At 30.3% G+C, this 22966-nt stretch overlaps 1 protein-coding gene across 1 annotated transcript in view; it reads left to right on the top strand.

The window, feature by feature from the left end:
• Positions 1-20172, top strand: part of LOC112685088 (protein amalgam-like) — a 306794-nt gene extending 286622 nt beyond the window's left edge. Inside the window, exons 4-5 of the mRNA XM_025556861.1 lie at positions 7212-7502; positions 17855-20172. Of these exons, the coding sequence (XP_025412646.1) occupies positions 7212-7502; positions 17855-18009 (446 nt within the window). The 3' untranslated portion in view covers positions 18010-20172. The remainder of the gene's footprint in view (positions 1-7211; positions 7503-17854) is intronic.
• The last annotated feature ends 2794 nt before the right edge of the window (positions 20173-22966 follow it).

Below are 22966 nucleotides of genomic sequence, written 5' to 3' on the forward strand. Positions count from 1 at the left end.
TTGATAGGATAAATCATAATATACTTACCCTCAAACTTAATAAAATTGGTTTTGAAAACCCTTTATTATCCTGGATCAATTAATTTTTATCTCAAAGAACTCAGCTAGTTAAAATAAAAAAATACATATCTAATTCTATAATAGTCACTTCTGGAGTTTCTCAGAGTGACCACCTCTCTCCACTTTGATTTAATTTGTTTATTAATGATATTGTTCTTTCCATTAAATACTCAAATATATTACTACTCGCTGATGATATACATTTTTTTAAAATTATCAAATCACTAACCAACGCTGAAAATTTACAAAAAGATTTATTTAACTTTAATAAATGGTGTGTGTAACTTCAATGAAATGTCATTAAATTTAAATAAGTGTCAAACTATTTCATTCTCAAAAAAAACCAATCAATATTTTAACGTTTAATTATAAATTAAGCAATCATGTTCTATTCCACTGTTCTCTAGTAAAAGATCTTGGGACCTCTTTTGATTCCAAACTCTTATTTACTGACCATATAATATCTACGAAAAATAAAGCCCTCTCCATGTTAGGCTATATAATGTGTAATATTTCAAATTTTAATGACCCCTTCACTCTTAAATGTCTTTATACCTCTCTCGTAAGATCTCACTTAGAATATGCCTCAATAATCTGAGACACTCAAAAATAAAAATATATATGTTTATATATATGTTTTATAAAAAATATATGTTTCATTAATCAAATAGAATCTTTACAAAATAAAGTCCTTCGTTTTATCTGTTTCAAGTGTAATATTTTAAGGCCCTCTCATTCTGCTTACGAAAATATTTTAAACTTATTAAACCTAAATCCTCTTCAAGAAAAGAGAAATGTCTCATATGTAAAATGTTGAATTAAAATTCTAAACAATAAGATTGATGACCCTTTTCTATTGAGCCAAATTAATTTTAATATAAATACCCATAATTTTAGAAATCAAAAGTTATTTTATATGACAAATTCTTCACTTAAATAAATACATTCATCCTTCATAAATTTGTTACTAACCCAAGGTAACTATTTTAAGGATACTATAGAGCTTCCCATATAAGAATTTGTCGTTTAAATTTTTTCTCTTAATTTATCTCCTTTTATACTATATTTTCATTTTTGATTAAACTTCCATTAATAAATTGCTGTATATTGTTCAGACTTGAATTAATAATTAATTTAAAAAGAATAATTAAGTCCGTTTTCATGAATAAACAAATAAATAAATATTAACCGATGGGTATATTATGATGTTTTAATTTTAATTGGATTATATAATCATCACATTAGAATTTATTATTATAAGTAATCATATTATTATTATTATATTCACCAATATGTTAACTATACTTTTAATTTTTGAGCTAAATAGGTATACTGGTAGCTTAATAAAGAAAAAAAAGAAAGATTTTTTTCTTCTAAAAGGAAAATATTATATTGCGATATGTTAATTTATAAGTATTTTGTTAACAAAGCTGTCAATATCGTTTACTCGGAATATTTTTATAAACCTAAGATGTACACGATTTTTTTCAACGACATAATTCTTAAGCTCATTCTAATCGATCTAATTATATAAACCAGTGGCGTATTTATGGTGGGGGGGTTTCACCCCCAAAAAAGAATAAAAAAAAATTGAAAAGATCAAATTTTAAACATATCAGTATTATAATAGTTTTAGTTTGTTTATTCAATAAAGTATTAAAGTATAACGAAAAAAAAAAAAATATATATATATATATATATATAAAAAAATTTAATATCGCTAGTAATTAAATTTTAATCGGATAATAATAATAACAATCGACCGCACGGCATTCACAGACATATGGTACATAAATAATCTAATGTGGAGAAATTATCGGTTGCTATGTTGATATCCTTTCCATGCTATCGATTCATTGAGATTTAGACTTTCAAACTGATGAAGTTATTGATGATTTGGCAAATAAAAAACGAAAATTAGAATTTATAATATTATTTGTAATTTTGTTATAGTAGTTTTTCAGTAGTTTGATTTCAATAAGTTAATAAAAAAACCTAAAAATAAGTTGATAAAAAACATTTTATACTAATTTATAAAATTATTTCACTATTAGGTATGACACACTTCCCCCCAAAAAAAAAGTTTCTAAATACGCCACTGATATAAACACTCACACACAGACCCATCAAGTTACAAAAGTCACGCACTTCGAATTCTTCTCATGTGTATACAACATTTAAATTATCTTAACATGTGAATACTTAAATTTCTGTTATATAAACGTTACATTAAATCAATACTAATACAATTTACAAGTAAATAACAGTCTAAAGGATTGGACTGAAATTCAAAGCGAGTCATTCGTACAGTTTTCTTGAGTTTTTATTTCATTTAAGAAACAGACATTGAAATTAATGAATACAACCAAAGCCAACAAAAACATCATCTTTCGATTTTAAAATGACGCATTAACTTCGTATATTTTGAATATTATTAATATATAAGAATCTAATTTTTCTATCTGATAAGTAAATGAAAAATTATATAAAATACGATAGACATTTGCATGTTTTATTATTTTCTATTTAAGTGTAGTACAATAGAATACCGTGAATATAAATATTGCTGATAGATAACTGGAACATGTATTCGCGTACATATTTATTATACTCATGCTCCAGGCTGTTTATTGTTGTTTTTTCCAGAGAATAATTTATTGTGAAAAAAATGTTCGCTCATTGAAGTATCTTTTACTGTAGAAGTATATAAATCAATATTGATCAAAGTTCATTTTGCCATTTTCGTTTACAAAAAAAAAAAAAAATGAATGTAATTCATTAAATTTGCATTACCCAGATATTGTATATATTACCTTTGTTGAGTTTTATATTCAAATCTTGTGGAAATATTCATTATTTTTATTCTTTTAAAAATTGCCACAAGAGCACGAAAAAGAAAATAATAATAATAATAATAATACTATACAAAAAAAAAAAAAAAAAATCAGTTATCGACAAAAAACTTTTTAATAATAATGAACTGAAATAAATAAATATATTCTTTACAAATAAATCACAATAAAAATTATAGAGGTGTAATTATTAAATGTTCGTATCGGGCCGTGCGTGCGAAATAATGATGAGCTCTTTTTGTCTGTATACAATTAATAGACTATTCAAACAGTAATTTACAATTATTCTGAGTCTCAAAATCTTTTTTTCACACGCATACCTGTATATGTGTGTGTGTGTATGTGTGAATTCTGAATTTCCTAAGTACACTGTTGATATAAACATTTCCCTTAACATCTGTGGCGATTATGCTTATTTTCATGACTTGTATTTCTTTCATATTATATTTTAAATCTTATTACGTATAACTTTTCCCGGTAGAATTTGAAAAGCATATTTATTTGTATCCCTTCGGCGTAGGCGATGACACCATTGAATCAACATAACGTATTCTAACGTATTGAGTGTTAACCATCCCGCGATGTTAATAATTCCAAGTCTTTACCATTTCCTTGACAATTTCAGTACGGCGCGACCACGGACCCAGTAATTACCACTATAAACTGTAATTTATAATGTGTACGCCTCATGGTCTGAGTAAGTGGCGAATGACAATAGATACGATGGCGTTGCGACCACTTTATGTCATTAATATTTGGCTGGTTTCAATATCACTATGGTCAATTATAAGCCTGTTTGATCTGACGACTGTCTAGTTAATAACAATAAGCTATTTGACACATAAGAAAATGTGTACAAAACAGAATATAATATTGTAGTTGTTCCGAAATAACAAGAATGTGAAATCCAAAAACACTAAAATCCAAACAAACACCTTTGATGTTATTACATTATTCTAAACGCTTACGTCAGATACAATATGTGAACTGTATTGTGTTATTTTATAGACAATTCTGTATCAATTATAACTCTCGAATGAATTTTAAAAAGTTATTTCAGCGCTTTGCAGTGTTTTTGCCGTTTCTTTGATAACAGTTGAGTCATTTGAATAATGTCCTCCCTTCACTATTCACCTCTATGTACGGTTATGCTCCGAGTAAAATGTGATTACAATAGGTGTTTTAACTACAGTATAACTATTCTATTCGTAAAGATTTTTTTTTTATTGTAGTTTTTTTTATAGATTTTTTTTTTTTATTCATTTATTCGATACACAATTCATCCATCAGTATTAATATCCATCTGTTTTCGTCAATGGATTTGTTGGTTATGCCGTTTTCTATCTTTAAGTTCTATCTCGTGTAATGTAGTATTATTATTATCTTTGGTGTCTGGTCGTATCAGATGTACCTCTTGTGCTCTTTTGCTCACAGTTCTTAATACGTCGTTAAAGGATGTGGTAATAAAATTAAAGAAAAATAGTTTTTGCTGGTTGCGTTCTCGGCTGATTCATTCGTTCACTTGATTCCCTGTATTTTATTGCCATGTAATGCTATTTGTATAAAAGGAAGGAAATACGGTTATAATGACATTATTTTTTTTAACAAATTGTACTCATACCTAATATTTCGCTTTTAACCATACATATGATTATTAGATAATGTAATCATAAAATTCGGTGGACTGCCATGGGATTAAAAATATATCTTTTTAGAATTTATGTTTTTTTTCTGAAACGTAGTATTTCAATTCAATCATCAGATATTGTTTCGGAAATCCGATAAATTGTTTAAATATTTTTTCCCAATTTCTCTAAGAACACGATAATTTTTGATTGGTAAATTTTATAATTTTCAATTTTATCACTTACATTATATGTTTATAAGTGACCATAAAACTTTGCTCACGTGTTATTTCAAATATCGTATCACATGTTTACTTTGTACATGCAGTCGTGTACCAATTTATAAAATTATGTGTGCTCACTGCTCTCTCAATGCAATATTTTATTTGCAGTAAATATTTATTGATGTTCTGCGCTAAGCTGGATATAAATATATAAAGTATAAATATGGATGCATTTTCAATGAAACTAATTTCATCTGACGATAAATGTGTCTCAGTTAAAATAACCCGATTAACAGTTCTGTTTTAACTATATTAAACAGCACAAGTAGTTTTTTAAACAAAAAATTGCAGTCCAGTTAAAACTAGTGAAGACAAAAATGTATTTTCCTCGAGATTTTACCTTTAGACATTATTTTCTGGTTGTATATTATGTTTCGAAAAATTCGAAAATCAAAAATATTTGGACTATAAATATTAAATAGGCGTTTTATGACTTGTTGCCAAACTCGAAAGGACAAAAAATACATTATTATTGTATTTTTGTGTGTGTTCTTATAAGACATTGACATTTATATAATCATGTGGCGGTATTTGGGGAAAAAGGTACTTCATAAATCATGGATACTGAATTATAAATTTTTTTTTTTTTTTTGATATACACATATAGAGAAGGTGCCAACTTAAGATATTACCTTAAAGGACAGAAATAAACTAAAAACCTTTGTCCGACGGTTCTATTGTTCAAAAAATATAATGGTTTTTCAGCAAAAATGCAACTATTGAATGGAATAAACTCAGATGAGGTGGGCACTGAATTTACTAAATCAATTTAACAGAAAAATAAGTTAAATAGAGTGGACACAAGTTTAATAAAAATCAATTTACACTGACTATTGTAACATGAGTTCATTTAATTTGTAAATGCATTAACAATCAATCATCTTTACTTTAAAAAATTTATTATAGATGAAAAAAAAAAACACAAAAATGAAAATTGGTATCTGGTTAGAATTCAAAAGCTAAAATTCATGAAAATAATGAGTTTGTATATTATTACAATCCTTCATTTTAATTATGAATGATGGTTTTTTTCGATTATCATATAACAGTGAACTTATCTATGTATAAGAACTATCTAACTAAATATTTTTAAAAGGTGTATGAAATATATGCATACTTAACACATTTAATCACTTTAAATAACATGCGTTGTTATTAATAAAAAAAATAACATTTTTATATAACACCTATCATCTATTATAGTATAATATGACATATATTTTTATGCTATATTTTTAAGATAAATAGGCATTTTTTTCTTAGTTTAACAACATTAAGGTAAATTATTAATTATTAATATTGATACAAATTCATAACATTTTTATATATACATTGTGCAATTAAATATCAAATAAATTTAATATTTTTGTTTAATTTCGAAAACTTTTCTGGATAGCATAACTTCATTTGAGGTATTACCATAAGTAATAAATGATAATATTTAAATTAATTCCACTCGCTTGATTGATAGCTGTTTATGTATGATACATTTAAAGTTGCATTTAAAAAATAATAACATAGTGAAAAGATCCTAAAAAAAGTATAAGAATCCTTGTATGTATTACTATCGATTCGAAATAAAGTAAATAACCTACCTCTTACTAAAAATAAAAGTTGGTACATATGTATATTTATATATACTATTTTAAAATACTTGAAATATATAAAAACCGCCAATAACGGTACATCTAAGTCTGCTCCGAGGTGGGTATAATATAGACGAACGTAATATCCTTTAATCGGCTGTATACCTCTTTCCTCACTCTTTCTGGCTCTTTTTCCGTCCGTTACGGACGTCTTTGACCCGTTCACTCCGTTTCACTGTCCCTCCATTCGTTTTACCCGCATTTGAATGCGTTATTATTTTATTGAGCAATTGGGCGAAATCCCACGATGACGTCTATCCAACCTCTGTACCGTTGATCGTTATAACACACACAAACTCACACGTGTGCGCGCATCATACATCGGGTGCTGGGACAGAAATAGAGGGTGGAAGACGGGGATACATCCTCGGGTAAAAAATTTTAGAGGGTGTAACTTTTGTAATTACTGACAACTAATTTGATATTTTTTAACTTTGTTAAATACTGATACTAGGTTAAAACTCAATCAAAATATGATTGTATATTGTTAGAAAAAAATTCTGGAGGAGTACTCGATTATTGGTCTATGACAGGACGTGATTTTAACATTTTTCCCGGGTGTAAAAATTTTTCGTTCCACCTCTGGGTGTACGTGTATACGCTATATATATATTACCAGTCTGAAGAACGATAGTTCCGGGCAATAAACGAACGTCTTCCACAAATCAACGATTATGGGTGCGGGTGGGGTTAGAGGAAAATAAACTAAATCAGTAATGGAGTTTATTTCTCGTGTTCATACAGTATCTAAGGCCAAGATCATCGGCAACACGGAAATGTACATCCGCAGCGGAAGCGACATAAACCTGACGTGCGTGGTACTGGAAACACCGGACCCGCCCAGCTTCATCTACTGGTACAGGGACAGGGATGTCATCAACTATTCGGGCCGTGGCGGTATCAGCGTAGTGACCGAGAAACAGACTAGGACCAGCCGACTGCTGATATCTAAGGCTCAACCTCCGGACACGGGCAACTATACGTGTGCCCCGTCCGCATCGGATTCGGCTAGCGTTACCGTGCACGTCCTTAACGGTAAATACAATATTGATTCTATTATTATTAATATTTAAGATCCCGAGCACAGCTGTGAATATTGTACACATGGACGCACGTGATTTTCCAAACAATGTAAGATAGAACTAATGAATATTGATGATTACGGTCGTTCATTTATTTCTTAGCATATTTTGTTGAAATTATTTTTTTTAATACAATTACAAATGTTCGACAACGGCCATGATTTATTAAACCTGAATATGACTCAGACTAGTTTGGTGTTTATTTTTATTTGATTTTTTTGATTTTTTTTTCTTTATTCGTCTGTAAATTTAAAGCTAACGGAGTAAAATAAATGCATATATCATTAAAGCATCATCATCTTTTGTCACCAAATAATAATAATATCAGCAAATAGAGTGAAAAATAGATTTCAAAATATAAAATACGTATAAATAATTAATAGTTTTATAACTGTGTATACGCGTGTATAATACAAATAGTTTTCAATCATAAATGTACTCATGGGCGTATACAAGGGGGGACGTGGGGGTCAGATTCCCCCCATAGGCCCTTTTAAAATTTTATAAAATAGTGTTCTTAATGTAAGGAAATTATAAAGAAACAAAATAATATTGCAAAGATTTATTATAAATTATTATTTTAACACATTCAATATATATATATTTTATTATTTATTATTTAAATGTGCAGGTACTTAGGTTTAGGAATTTTCCTTCCATAATAATTTGTTTGCAACTGATCCCTGCCCCCCTTACAAAAGTTATGTATACACCACTGAATTTACTTAAACTGCCTATGTGGATCACCGTTCGTTGATTTTAGTAAACTGCAGAAATTCCATATTTTGTTTTTTTGGCGATAGTCACATTTGTTTTGAGGTATTCAAAACAATCACTTACATTTATATGCATTGTTTGTAACAATCTACAGTTATAGTGAAAGCAATTAACAATGTACAAATAAAATTACTCCTCGCCATACGTAAGCAAATGGTTCATAAATTCTATATCGATATGATCATTAATTGATAAATATATGTGTTTCTATAAGTGAAACAATGTACAATATATATATATATTTATTTATTTTACAAGAATAAAAAATTTAATTAAATTGAGAAATATCTCAGAGTTGTATACTCCGATTTTATCTTTTTAAATAAATCCAATGTTTATGGTTTACCAACAAAATTGGTTTATTCCACTTTTAGTATTTTTTAGTACTATTTTTATTTGTAAAATGCACCAGGTTGGCAATATATCAAATTGTGGCCACTGGAAATGACATTTTTAATGCACTGTAAATAGTAATGTGTAATAGAAAATTGTTAAAAATTAATTTCTTAATACTACTGGAAAAGGATTCGAGTATAAAAATAAAATATGATAAATTTGTATTCAAATTATTCAACGATTTGGACGATTATTTCCAGAATACTACTTGGGTCCTTCGAATACTATTTATTAACAACATTTATTAAAATTAGTAATAAAAAGGGTGAAACTCCTAGGTCAAGTAACACTGCACGGTCAAGGGTGATACAGGGATCAGTGAACGGTATTTGCTGTATTTGTCTTTTAAACTTGAAATGAATGTATCATTTCTCCTGAAAAAAACGATCATAAGTGAATAAGGTTGGGTGAATATTTTTTTTTATTTTTAAGATGGCTTATATTGAATATAATATATTTTTATTGTTAAAAATTCCATTTTTTTTTTAAATCAGTAAAATATATATTAGAAACTCTGAATTCAATTTTCAAGATTTTTTATCAAACCGGAATTTTCAGAAAAAAACTAAGAAAACATAACATTTCAAATATTCAATAAATCGCTAAAAAAACATCTTTTGGAAATTAAACCATCTATTGAAACAATATTATAAGTAATAAGTACGATTATTTTTTATGAGGTTCGATTTTATTGAAAAACAGTAAACTATATATCTGATAGAGTAATAGCAGTTATTAGTGGCAATTTTATAACACGGAAAAATATTGAAGTTTTTTGGAATATTTTCTTTGTTTTTCATGACTATTCAAAAAATGATCGAAAAATTCAAATAACTACCTTCTCCAAGTATCAAATATAAACTATTTCTTATCTTTTACTTTTTATTTGGCAACGATCGGAATACTGATTTAGTCGAAATTGTGTTACACAGACAAAAAAAGGACATATCATGTGACATAGAAAACCAATATATACTCCGGTTCAAAAACTTTGTTAAATACTTTAATTCGAGTATTTTATTAGTATAATATTCCGCTTAGTAGTGAACACAAAACAGAAAATTCTAGTTTTGAGCCGCAAGAATGATTTAAAAATTTACAGCATTCTGAAGAAATTAGACGGCTCTAGAGGAACAAACCTTTTTGAATCATTAAATGGAAAAACCAATCGAGCAAACGATTTATATATAGAACTCTTTTCCGTCTCGACTTTTCAGAAGCAACGAGTCTCATTCGAGTTATGGATATTTCATGAACCTGCAGTTCACGTGTTGCAGCGTTCGGTCAAACATACACGAGGCTCGCAATTCTTTATCAACCATGTAATTTTTAATTCTATTTTTTCACCTTTTTTTGCCATCGATTATGATTATTTCTCTTAAACCTATCGTACTTCTGTGGTGGTAGCGCGTTACTTGAGCTTCCGGGTCATCCATTTGAACACGGAAACTGTTATAGATAAACCTCACCAAACGTACACATTTAGGACCTAGGTGAAACATAGTAAATTTTATTAATGTGCGGTCGTGTTATCCCAGAAAATAACATAATATTGTAACACTGCGCAACGAGTGCACGACGGTTTGCTGTGCTTGCGACAAATTTCCACAATAAAAAAAAATTGCTGAAAAGCCTGCACGTTATTTTTGCGATAAAATGTATCACCCGTTCGCCATCAAAAAGTCCTATATATCAAATCGCTGATTTGAATTTTCGTATTATATAAAGCATGAAAACCAAATATAATCATCAACAACCGTGCAATGGGGAAAAAAAAAATAGAAAAATATTAAATGAAAACAATACTCGCGCAGTATTGTTATCATTTAATTTTTTTTAAATAAAGCGCACGCGTGTGATATATTATTTAACTATTTTCATACCAGAAATACTACCAATGGAAGGCCTCTTTATACAAAACTTTTTACATTGCCATTATCAACTTCGTCGCATTTAGTATCACTAATTATAAACATTGATATCAAAATTTTTGTGAAAACTATTAAAAGACGGAAAAAAGCTTTTTGAAACACATCTGCGTGCAATCACAAGTGTTAACATTATGAATTCATTGGTCTTCCTCTATGTATATCAAATACATTATATCAATACATTAGCGTTACTACAAAATATTTGTATTGAATATTGTTGGTTCACACATAAATTTAGTTTTTAAATTAAAATCGCTCATATTCCCTTGAAAATTAAAATATTTGATTGTTGTTATATTGAAATATTAATACGTAACCTAAATGTAACACGTACAATGAATGTACGACAAAAACATAACCATTATGGTTGTGCAGAACAATGTTAACACATCAACCACCTAACCCAATATTATAACATTGTTTGATGCTATTGTATTCCACATACACCACATTGCGTTGGAAAAGCTTTAGAAAGCTTGCAGTAGAAGAAAAGAGAGGTTCAATTAATTCGAAAACAGTATCTTTGTCCTACACAGCTAGTTTAATATGCCATATACATATATAAATGTATAATATCAATTCCTTGACATTTACCCGTAAAAAGCGTGTTCAGTCCGCATGATGCCAAATTTGATGAGAATACCGTTTATACAATTCCCAACGACCCGTTTACGACCAAACGGTCATGCAGCAATTTTGCTAAACACCATTGTTGCTAACAAGTATTTATAATTAACAATGAACGTAGACTGCAACTTTTCATTATACTGCTGCTGTACTATCTAACAGTTTTCATTTAATTGTGTTTAATTAAAAGTTGTTGGATAAGATACAATTGTTTTACAGTTGAAAAATATCATAAATAAATAATTATTAAAAATAAAATGTTCAACTTAACGGCATAATAATAAGCTCGACGGCTATATATTTTATACTTCATGTCATATCAGTCGTCCACACGTGCAGTGGCTTGGAATAATATTTTACTGGGTACCACACGAATGCGTACGATGCACCTTTTTTGGAAACACGTTTGCGTATGTCAAACAATTAACTTTAATATTCACCCCAAAAATCAAACGATTGCGTATGATTTGCTGTACAACGTTGCTAAATTTAAGTTTTAATTTATGAAAAAGTTTAAAATTTCGAAAAAATAACCTTAGTCAAAAACATAATTCAAAATATTTAAAATAATAAAAGGCTTGAATAATAAATTGTAAAAGTACTGTAACTGTTTTCCTTTTTCGGGTTCTATAAGTTTAATTACATTTTCCATATTACTAGACAATGATATACATACGTTCAATGCACTGCAACGATCAACGATCTAGTGAAACTCAGAAAATACCGTATAATATATCGGAAATAACGAAATTTCATGATATCTGAATATCTGATATATTTGATATCATTAACCATAAACGTAGGTAATAAAAGTGATAAAACACTAAGTATTTAACTTTTTTTAGTTCACTCGTATAATCCATGTAGTATATACCGGTATACAATTTGGCAACAAAGATTAAAACTACGTACGCAATCGTGTAGCTTATAAAGGTATCGCAGATAACGAACGTAAGCAAAACTATAAAATTATTAATATATTATCGTGCAATATCCACAAACAGTTTGTGGTCGTTTTCTTCAAATTGAGTATTTCCTGCGTACATATTTTCAATTCCGTGAGTTTTATTATAGCTGATCGATCATCTTTCTTAGATGACTTTTTAGCCATCTAGTGACTGAATATAGGATTATTCATGCTTACTGCCAACTTAAGATCCTTTGAAGATTAATTGATGAATATATTGACCCTACACATCATCTTTCATGTGTTAATTTCGAAATGCCTATACTCCAACTTTATCGTAGTTAATATATTTTTATCGTTTCTTGTTCCATATATCTCTAACTATATCTATGCTTTACAAACCTATATTGTATATCATGACTAATGATTCATTAGACTTTAAGTCATCCAGAACTTCTCAAAAAATCAATAATGATTAAACATATCTTATTTTGTCGCAATGTAATTCTTACAGATTTGTTGTTTTTGTTATACCCCTTATGTAAATATAATGTACGTAAATTAACATTTTTAATTGTATTATGACTGGTTTAGTTGATTTAATTGAGGTAACCAATAATGCAATAAAAATAAGTGATTATAAACATATATATATATATATATATATATATATATATATATATATATATATGTATTCCTTGATTATGTTTCCATCATTCAACTTCTAATTAGGAAAATCTTATATAAAAAAAAAATAATAAATACATATTAAATGTAACACTGTCAATTCAATGTATAATGCAAAAAAAATATTTTTAATCATTTACATTTTGTTAGAGTTGGTGGTATTTTCGGTATACCGGTGAGTCACCGGTATTTCGACCTACCGGTATTTATAAATATCGGCATCTCACACTAACCGGTATACCGATCTTTCGGTATTTACCCAATATTTATTATATACTATATATATACCAAATGTATGGTATTTACCGTGGATCGGTAATTATTATCAAAAGACAAAAATAATAAATATGACAATTTAATACACTATTTACACAGCAAGCCTCAAGGGCATATGGCGTATAATAAAAATACATCTAGAGGATAGTCAATAGCGCAAATGAATCAAATGTTTATTAAATGGCATTATATTTTATACTTTTATAGTATTTATTATGAACTATTCATGTAGACCGGCTAAGGAATGAAAAAACTACTATAACCAATGAGTGTGAGACACCAAACTCCACCAGCTCATCTTAAATTATATTATCTGATTATCATAAGATAAATCACTGAAAATACAATTGGACACATAGTGGGGACTCCTATTCTTGGGATCATAAATAATAATAAAATTATATATTTTCTCAAATCTCAACGATATTCTATCAATTTGTCGCTTAAAAACGGTATTAGAGTTATTTATTGTTTAAATGGCATTTACCGAGTGGGCAGTATATACAGAGCGAGCAGAATATACCGAGCAGGTGTTTTATGCCGAGCGAACGGTAATTACTGTGCAAGCGATTATTATCGAGTGACCGGTAATTACCGAACGAGCGGTATTTATCGTCTACACGGTATTTATTGATATATGCCGACATACCGGTATACCTTTAAAAACCGGTGTGTAAACATATACCAAATACCGGGGGCAAATTTCACATACCGCCAACTCTACGTTTTGTGTGCATCATAGAAATAATAAAAACGTCTATATTTGCTTGAAATTAATGATTTTTAATTTATATTTTAATCCTTTTAGTAAATAATAAAATTAAAATATTTACATTTAAATTAAAATTATTGAATAATTATTAATGTTTAAATTCCGAAGATCTTAACCTAATGTGAAAACAATTATGAAAACATTATACTTGAACAAATTCTTTGATTTTCACAAGTTTATACATTTTAGTGAACGGATTATTGCTTTAGCTTTTGTATTGGTATAAATCTTTAAATGTTATATGGTTGTCGCCTAAATTGTTTTATTTTATTCCATTTTATTCCGCTTATGTAATGTAAGCATAATTAATGCCTAATTAATGCAAGTGGTGGGTTTTCTGACATTCCGTAATCTTGAACCTCTTCTATCCGCTTCACTCTCCTTGATGAAGTCTTGACTCGACCTGTATGCAAATTGAATATTTATGATTCTATTTAAAGCTTAACTCGATAAATAAATCATATTATTACAAAACCATAACACTATAATGACACATTAATGTCATTTACATAGTAAAGTAAATTTTATTCAAAATCATCAATACTGATTTGTATTGTTTTGGCTTATCGTTAGACCAATGGTGTACTAGATATTTCTAAAACAAGTATATAAATAATATTTTAGTGACTATTTAACTCAGAAATAATAGAAATTCGATAGTATAAGAGTACTTTCGAATTTTTAACATGAAACATATAAGATATTATTTATTTAAGGAAAGCTCTCGATGCTATGGATATATATTTACCTATAGTATCTATTACTTCTATTAAAATTAACGATATCTACAAATATTTTCTCATCCAAATTCCTTTATATATATATATATAAATCTTACATAATGTATATACAAGATTGGATGTATTGTATTTTAAGCCAACAATTTACTTTCTTCGTCAAATAATCCTAAGAATACAAGAATTAAAACCCTTTGAGTATTATGAAACTCAATTACAACAATCTATTAAAATGTTTGAAACGACGTATATTGTTCCATAAAATTGAAAATAATGACTGTATCATAAAATAAAGACCGTAGTATTTTATACTTTTTTTATTAGGTAAATAAAATGAGAAATTATTATAGTGTTATTTTAACACTTCGAGTATTATTATTAGTAGGACGCTGATAATGTTATAATATATATACACCGGATACATTATTCACTTCAGTGATAATAAATTTATAATTATTATTATTAATACTTTTATTATTATCATTATTATTACTACTACTATTATTATTATTATTTTTATTATTATTATAATTTCCATTTTCATTATTATGGCTATTATTTCAATTTTAATGTCACTTGATCAAAAACAAACGTTTCATTGTAAATGCGATATTTGGAAAATATCTGTATCGTCAATGAAATTCTAGAACCGATTAATTTTGAATCAAATCTAGAAAATAACATAAAAACACACACTATTGCGTTGTATAAATACTATAATTAATAAAAGAAAATGTTTTCGTGCTGAAGCGTATGTCACTTAAAAATACTAAATTACAATTTCACTCGTTTTCCGATAACTTACATGGCCAATATACTCGTACAATATCTATTTGATATTAAATAATAAATTATATGATATCTTAAGTTTGTTATAAGAGCGAATGTACACAGTAAGCGTATCGAGAGTGTTTTTTGTACGACATGTTATCATAAACGTTTCGTAAAGTAAGCCGCTCTTTTCAGTACACGTCTGTGAGTCTCGTAAAAAAACTTTACTGTAGGTATGAATACGATTTCCAGCTGCGCGAATTAAAATTTTTCAACCAACAAAAAAAAAAAAAAATATTTTAAACATTGAAAACATAATACATTTATACCATGATGTATGAGCCAAATTTTGAACGCACTTCGACGATAGAGTATTTTTAACACGTATGAAATATATTTCATCCCGAGAATTTCAATATTAATTGTGTAATAAACGAACAAACAATTCGTAATTTAAATCTACCTTCAAAATTTCTCAATACCTTTTTATATCCTATCTCTTACCTATTTCTGTGTGATATTATATATAGTAACATAAGATGCTTGATTTTTATGGGAGCACTTCACATTACGTTTAAGTTTATACGGTGAATGACCGTGAGTAATAACAACAAATCATTTTGTTGGAAAAACTTTGAATTATTTTCAAAATTGTTTTTTGTTATACAAGGGACACATTTTTTTTAGTATAACGTTGTGATTTTATTTTTTCCTCTTTTTTATTAGTTTTATTGCAGTTGAAAACTGCAAAACATTACGTATTTTAATATTATCAATATTATTACAAATAAAAACGACAGTCGAATTTAGTTTTTGAATCCCAACACTTTAGAAAACATTTTATGAAAACAAATAAAACTATTATTAAAAATATAGAATTTTTAAGTCATAAAGGAGAGTTCCATAAACGCGTTAAATGAATAAAACAATGCTACTTCATGTCATCAAATGTTAGACACACCCGTGTATCAGGCCCTTCGTTTAGTTTCTTATAAACGATAGATTTTTTAGTATGCAGTTGGATGCTCATCGAAAACTATTATAGTTAATGATTGCTTCTAAATGTTTAATTATATTTCATATTATTAATATAAAATCATGGCATTGACATGTTTATTTTGGAAAGAATAAATATTAAAGTAATTTTAGTCAAAAAATGAAATATCTGAAAGAATATTAAAAAATCGCACCTCTTATACTGCTAATTTGCAGAACTCTGGTTTTAAAATAAACTATTTGAAATTCAGTTTTAAGACAAAATTAAAAATTAATACATTTAAAAAACAATACTGAGAATCATGATTCATATTCCAGTTAAAATCGTATAAAGTTAATATTATGAGTTATTTTTTTTTTCGTTTTGAATTAATAAATAAAATAAAGTGTTTAATCGGAAAACCATTTTTATGCTATGTAGTGTACCATTATATTATATTCATTAGTTTATTTTTTTTTAATGGTATTTTATTTTAGGACTTTGGTGCCACGTTCAACCGTTATGCTCAAAAATAGTGGGGTAATAACATATGTAACTGTGTAATTGGTGTAATTTTATGATATTCAAAAGACTTAAAAACAATATTACAATTTTATGGAGCTTATTATTCTATGCATGTTAATGTTCTAACTTTTTTAAGTTTTCATCAACATCATGAATTAAAAAAACAGAAATTTAGATCCCAGAACTATAAAATGCGTAACATAATACAGTGATTAAATGTTGTTTTATTCGGTTTCGTGATCATTTCCATACAATATTATTATGGTGTTAAATAATAAAATATGTTTGCGTAAATTAAAAAAATATACGAGTTTAAAATCATAGGGTTAATTGAAACGAATTGTATACCGAGATATAAAAATGTTATTAATACACGAATATCGATAGATAGTCAGGTGATAAAAATGATTCTGAGCTGCTTAACCGAGAAGTTTCTTATATCCGTCAAACACGACCCGTGCGTGATTCTCGTCACTTATTGTTCACGTACGCGACACATAATGCAGATGGAGATATGAGAAAAGGAAATAAATAAATACAAATATGAATCGTTAATCGTGCGTTTTCGCGTTTCGTGCAGGTCTACCGAAATCTCACGCCTACGGGGCCGCAACGACACGACGCGCAGTAGTAGTAGTATTACATAACGGTGCGATAATCGTAATTTATGTTTTCCGTACGTATTGTATTCGTTACACGTGCTCTGCGGAGAACGCCACCTCGTCACGACGCGTACAAATGCAATATCACAGCGGTAGCAATAAAAATAACAACATAGGTAGGTTATATATGTGCGTGCGCGCGTGCGTTTAGATTTATAATTTAGATTTATAATATGCACGGTGGTGATGATGATGATGATGATGATAACGATGCGCAATAATTTTGTATTTACACGGAAAAAACCGTTCTGTTTACCGTAGGCGAACACCCGGCGGCCATGCAGCACGGGAACAGCAGCAACAGCGCCGTGACCAGACTGCTACCGATTCTCCTGTTGTTCGTGTGCCATTCCATCCAGGTACTGTTGGTGACCGACGTGTACGTACCCACCCGCGTCGTCAAACCGTCCAGATGAACGGCTCGTTAATACTACACTCGGCGCGTGCTCTCGTTTCAACAATATAATATACCGTTTACGACACACGCAACCACTACCGCGCGTGTGTGTGTGTGTGTGTGTGTATGTGTGTGTGTGTGTGTGTGTGTGTGTGTGTGTGTGCGTGTGGTGATACGCGTGTACTGTGCGTGTGTGCACAAAGTCTACGCATACCGACACGTTTATGTAATTTGTATACTATCAATTATTGTGTTATAGGATTAATTCATTTTTTTTGTTTCGTTTTATTTTTATTTTTTTCATTTTCATGTAAAAAGAGAACAACGATTGTAATAATAAAACCGTGCACGTTACTGTACCATGTCCGCAGCTACTGCCACCGTCACTCGCCCACCCGCCACCACATTTTCGTTTCCCAGGTCCGCAATACGACGTCAAAGTAAGATTATGAATACGAATGGACGAGAGAGAAATATTTCGAGATCCTCGGAATTCCTTTTTCGGAAACTCTTCAGACGTACTTTTCGCATTGGTCACACGGATAACTATATTACGAATGAATTGTCCGAGATGAAAATAAACCGTTTATACGGGGCTAATCGTAGATGAATTTGTTATTTAAAAAAAAAAAAATCGGATTTGTTCGATAAATATCGATGTCCCGATATAAAATAATTAACGTTTACGTTGTTCGGTTTTAATTATTATTGAATAATTAATCCAAAATATAGATCATTAAAAATTACCATGTAAATGCAGGTAAACCGAAATACAACTATAACACGTGACCGCCATGTACACGTCGACAGTCATAATACTCGAGTACATTATTTATCGACACATCAGTCGTGCTTTTCGATATCTTTCCTGATTCGTATGTGTAGTATAATATCTTTAGTTATATTTCATTAAGAAATACTATGTTTGTTATATCAAATGTCATGATTTATTTTACACCATGACTTCCTTAGCAGTGTATTATTGTCGCGCTATAGAAAGGATAAACATTAAAAACTATATAATAAATTTAGGCTCACTGGCACGCAATAGGATTTAGCACTTTCGTTCTGAAACCGAAATAAATGTAAAAACATATAGGTTATAGTTAGAAAATCCGACGAATAATTACAATAATATCGTCTAAACGCTATTAAATTCACGTTGTGTCGATCAAGTTTTTCTTTCTAAGGAATAATATCAAAATCGACGATACAATTAGAACAAGGGTGGTAGGATATAGAAAGAAGTGGAGGAATGTTTTTTTTTAAACGACTATTGTAAATAGACCACGCAAAACCCCCGAATTTATTTCGACATCACCGGGCACGAGACCGTGTTCGCTCGACGTTCGTGGAAAAGATCCTTTTATCCTGCTCTTCCTCCTCGGTTTACGAGTGGTATACCGTTATCCGACGATTTATTTAAGTACGCGTTCAGTTGTTATACAACATGAACACATATACAAACCTCCAACGGGGTAAACGGGTTACCTGCATCAAAGATAAATGACGCGTTAAACGGGAGAGATAATACGATAATATTATATTGTTGTTCCTCTGACGATTCGTCGTCCGGCTGTGGCTATGGTGACGGTAGGTTTCGTTGTACAAAACTCCGCCCTATTGAAAATCACGCAGATTTTCGTAAAATATACTGGAAACGTTTAAGAGGGACAGCGAAAGAGATTGATTGAGAGGGCGTGGATGGTGCGAGAGGACGGAACTATTTCGAAACGTGTAGGTACGCGCTTGTAAATATTTGTATTTTTTTTTCTACTCGTCTACGTTCCTTACCGCTTAAGTTTCACGATTTACACAACAGTACCGTGTTTAATTTTGTATGATATGTATATGATTTCTCATGTTAGTACCAATCCGTTAATAATTATGTTGTATAGTCTTTTTATGCGTCTGTATGTAAATGTTTTCTATACATAGCCGTTTATAGTTCGTTTTATCATCTCACAGGTTTATACCGATTACATAATGTATGTAAAAATAATGTATTATTTATTATTATCAATGTCGTTAAAATATTATATTATGTTTTTGAAAATTTATCGTTCACGTCGTGTGTCCGGGACTTTCGTTTAAAGTTATGAGTACTATTTGTTTGTTTATTGTATCGGGATACAATTATCGATGATATTATTATTGTTGTTGTTTTTGTTGTTATTGTAACACGGCCGCCTATCGAGTATTATTATTATTATTATTATTATTATTATTATTATTATTATTATAATTATATAAATCGATTATTATCATTTCCGTTGCGTCAATCACTCCTGTGTACCGATAGAATATTGTCGGCGCGTCGTACACCACACAATATCAACAAAACATTTGTTTATTGTAAACCTTAACGCCGTCGTCTTCGTCGTCAGCAATCGTCGTGGTCGTCACCGTTTTTCACGCAAAATAATATTAGTTATCGTATAACTAATAGGTATATATGAATACATGTTTACTAACGAGTTGATACGATACGCGACACAATATTTGACCTGCAGAGTACTACTAATTTAATACTATCATATGTTATTCGTTTATTCGTTTTGTCCCGATTGAACTGTGTAATATTCGTGTAATAAAATATTGATTAAAAATTGTTTTACTTCGTGCACCTACTGGCGCTGGAATGTCCTAGAAAAACGGCCGCACCGCAAACGGTAAATTGTAAATAAATTATGTCCCTCCAAAACGGCAAACCGCGGCACGCGTCCGGAGTCAATGTGGTTGCGACCATCTCCGGGTGGTGCGCGGTGCTCGTTCCGTTGGATTTATAACGCGGAAAAGTATTTCCGTACCTAATTGATTTACTACTACGGGGCTGCGTTTTACGCGCCATTCGTTCACCCGGAACAAATACCTGTTAACGAACATCGCCACAAAAGTTTAACGTTTCCAAAGCTACCCCCACTCCCCCGTACACGTTAAGGTATATCGACTGATTTATCATCAAATACCACCGTCGAGCAGACGTTACGCGAACGGTGGCCTGTTGGTCGTCGCGTCTACGACCGCGGGACGTCAACGCGTCAACCGCCGACAAACCCGTACGCACGTGTACAGTGTCGAATTATGCTGCAATAGTAACCCCTTTCTGGTTTGTATTCGGTTCGTTACTTTTTTTTTTTTTTAAGTTTAATTTTTAAGAAAAATAAGCGCTTGGGGAACAAAGTAAAAACATAAATCGTTTTCTTTTCCTTGGACGTTGTATGAAATCGAAAAGAATTTCGAAAAATATAAAGTTTACAGAGTATGCAAAGACAACATTGGTACTTCGCAATTTGTAAGTAACCGTACTGTAACTATTCATTACAATGAATAGTTGATAGACAAATCGATTCGTGTGTGGAGTAGACGATGTTTGACAATAAAAACAGGCCGATTTCGATCCGTTCGATGTTGATCATCGACGTGCTCGTTCGACAACAGATCGCAGCGTCCATTCTGTTTGCGGACAACATGATAAATAATATCTAAAATAAACGCCGAGCATCAACATCGTAGACCGTCGTAGGTCACGCTAAAAACATGCGAGTCCGCGGCATTTCGTAATCGTTTTTCCTACAGAACACGAGCCAAAGACGGAACGCAGACTGTGATTTTTTATTTTTTTTTACATAAAATTCAAACAATAATATTCACCACTCGCGTATTTTTAATGCAAATATTGTTACTGAAGAATTCTTGGATGTACACGACCATATTGTACGCTATCGTTTTTTGTTTTGACGTTCAATAATTGACGATAAACCGCTAGTAAATCAACGCATTATTATTACGGTTTGAAGTACGTTTTTACGGTGAGGTTTTTTTTTCATAATCTTACATTTTTTTCACTCGTCCTTTTTCGTTACGGATGCGGTTGTTCGTACAACACACGAGCAACTCGTGTGCAAGAATCAGTCCAACCAAACATCGCGCCCGGGGCGTAACTTCAAAATGCGCTCTTATGTATTTTTAATTTAAAAATATTATGCTTATTAGATATTGTTTTCAATGATTGCTTTAATTAATATAAACGATGTTAAAGTCCAAAGATTTTGTAAACAAAATATACGCCATTGACCGTGGTAATTTTTAACATTAAATGTAAGATTTTCATTTTTACACTCTTCCAGGATAACCTGGCAAGAACGTGTCCATGTCCAACGATCACCGACGACGAGATACACCGATCGCGTATTGTAATCGCGTGTCGCGTGGGCGAACCGTTTACGATATTCACGGATAAAAATCGCGATCCGCATGCACGGCTTAATGGCGGACAACGATGTTGGACAGAAGGAGATGAGAACAATAAAAATAATTATAATCCGAAGAACGCCGTGGGCGAATATTTTCCAATCCCTCCACAACCTACTATAACACGGGGAGGGTCTCGGCGAACTTCCACCGACCCGTCGGTCATGGCACGTAGCGGTAGGATCGCGCGAGGTATATAACACCATCTCGTACGTTGTTAAAAAGTTTCGTTTACAAGCGACGCGTGATTTTCCCTTTCCCCGGCGACCATGATTTTAAACGAGGTGGAAACGTATTTTTTCACCAAACGATATACGAATGCTTTACGCGAGGACAAAGCAAGAACGTGGTTTGATTTTACACTTTTTTTTTCTAGATTCTGAGCGAAACGAGGAACGTATTGGTTTCCATCATCAATCCTATTTTTTTATTTTTTTTTCTTAAGCTTGTGTACAAGATTTCGATCAGGAGAATCGCTCCGATCTTTGAATTCAAAAGAAATTATTGATTGGAAATGTTTTTTAGTTGGTATTTTGAAACTCGGTCTTATTACAAATTACCCAACAGAAATTTCTGGAATATCGCGAAAAAGGTATACTGGTTATCTTGAAAATGTAATTATTGTTTGCATCATAACTCAAAATAATAACAGTTGCATGAACATAATATGTTCACTAAACCACTATTAACTATAAACAGTACGGTTGACAAAAGATTTTTAT

This window comes from Sipha flava, unplaced genomic scaffold, assembly GCF_003268045.1.
Source record: "Sipha flava isolate LNK unplaced genomic scaffold, YSA_version1 265_pilon_pilon, whole genome shotgun sequence".
Lineage (NCBI taxonomy): Eukaryota > Metazoa > Arthropoda > Insecta > Hemiptera > Aphididae > Sipha > Sipha flava.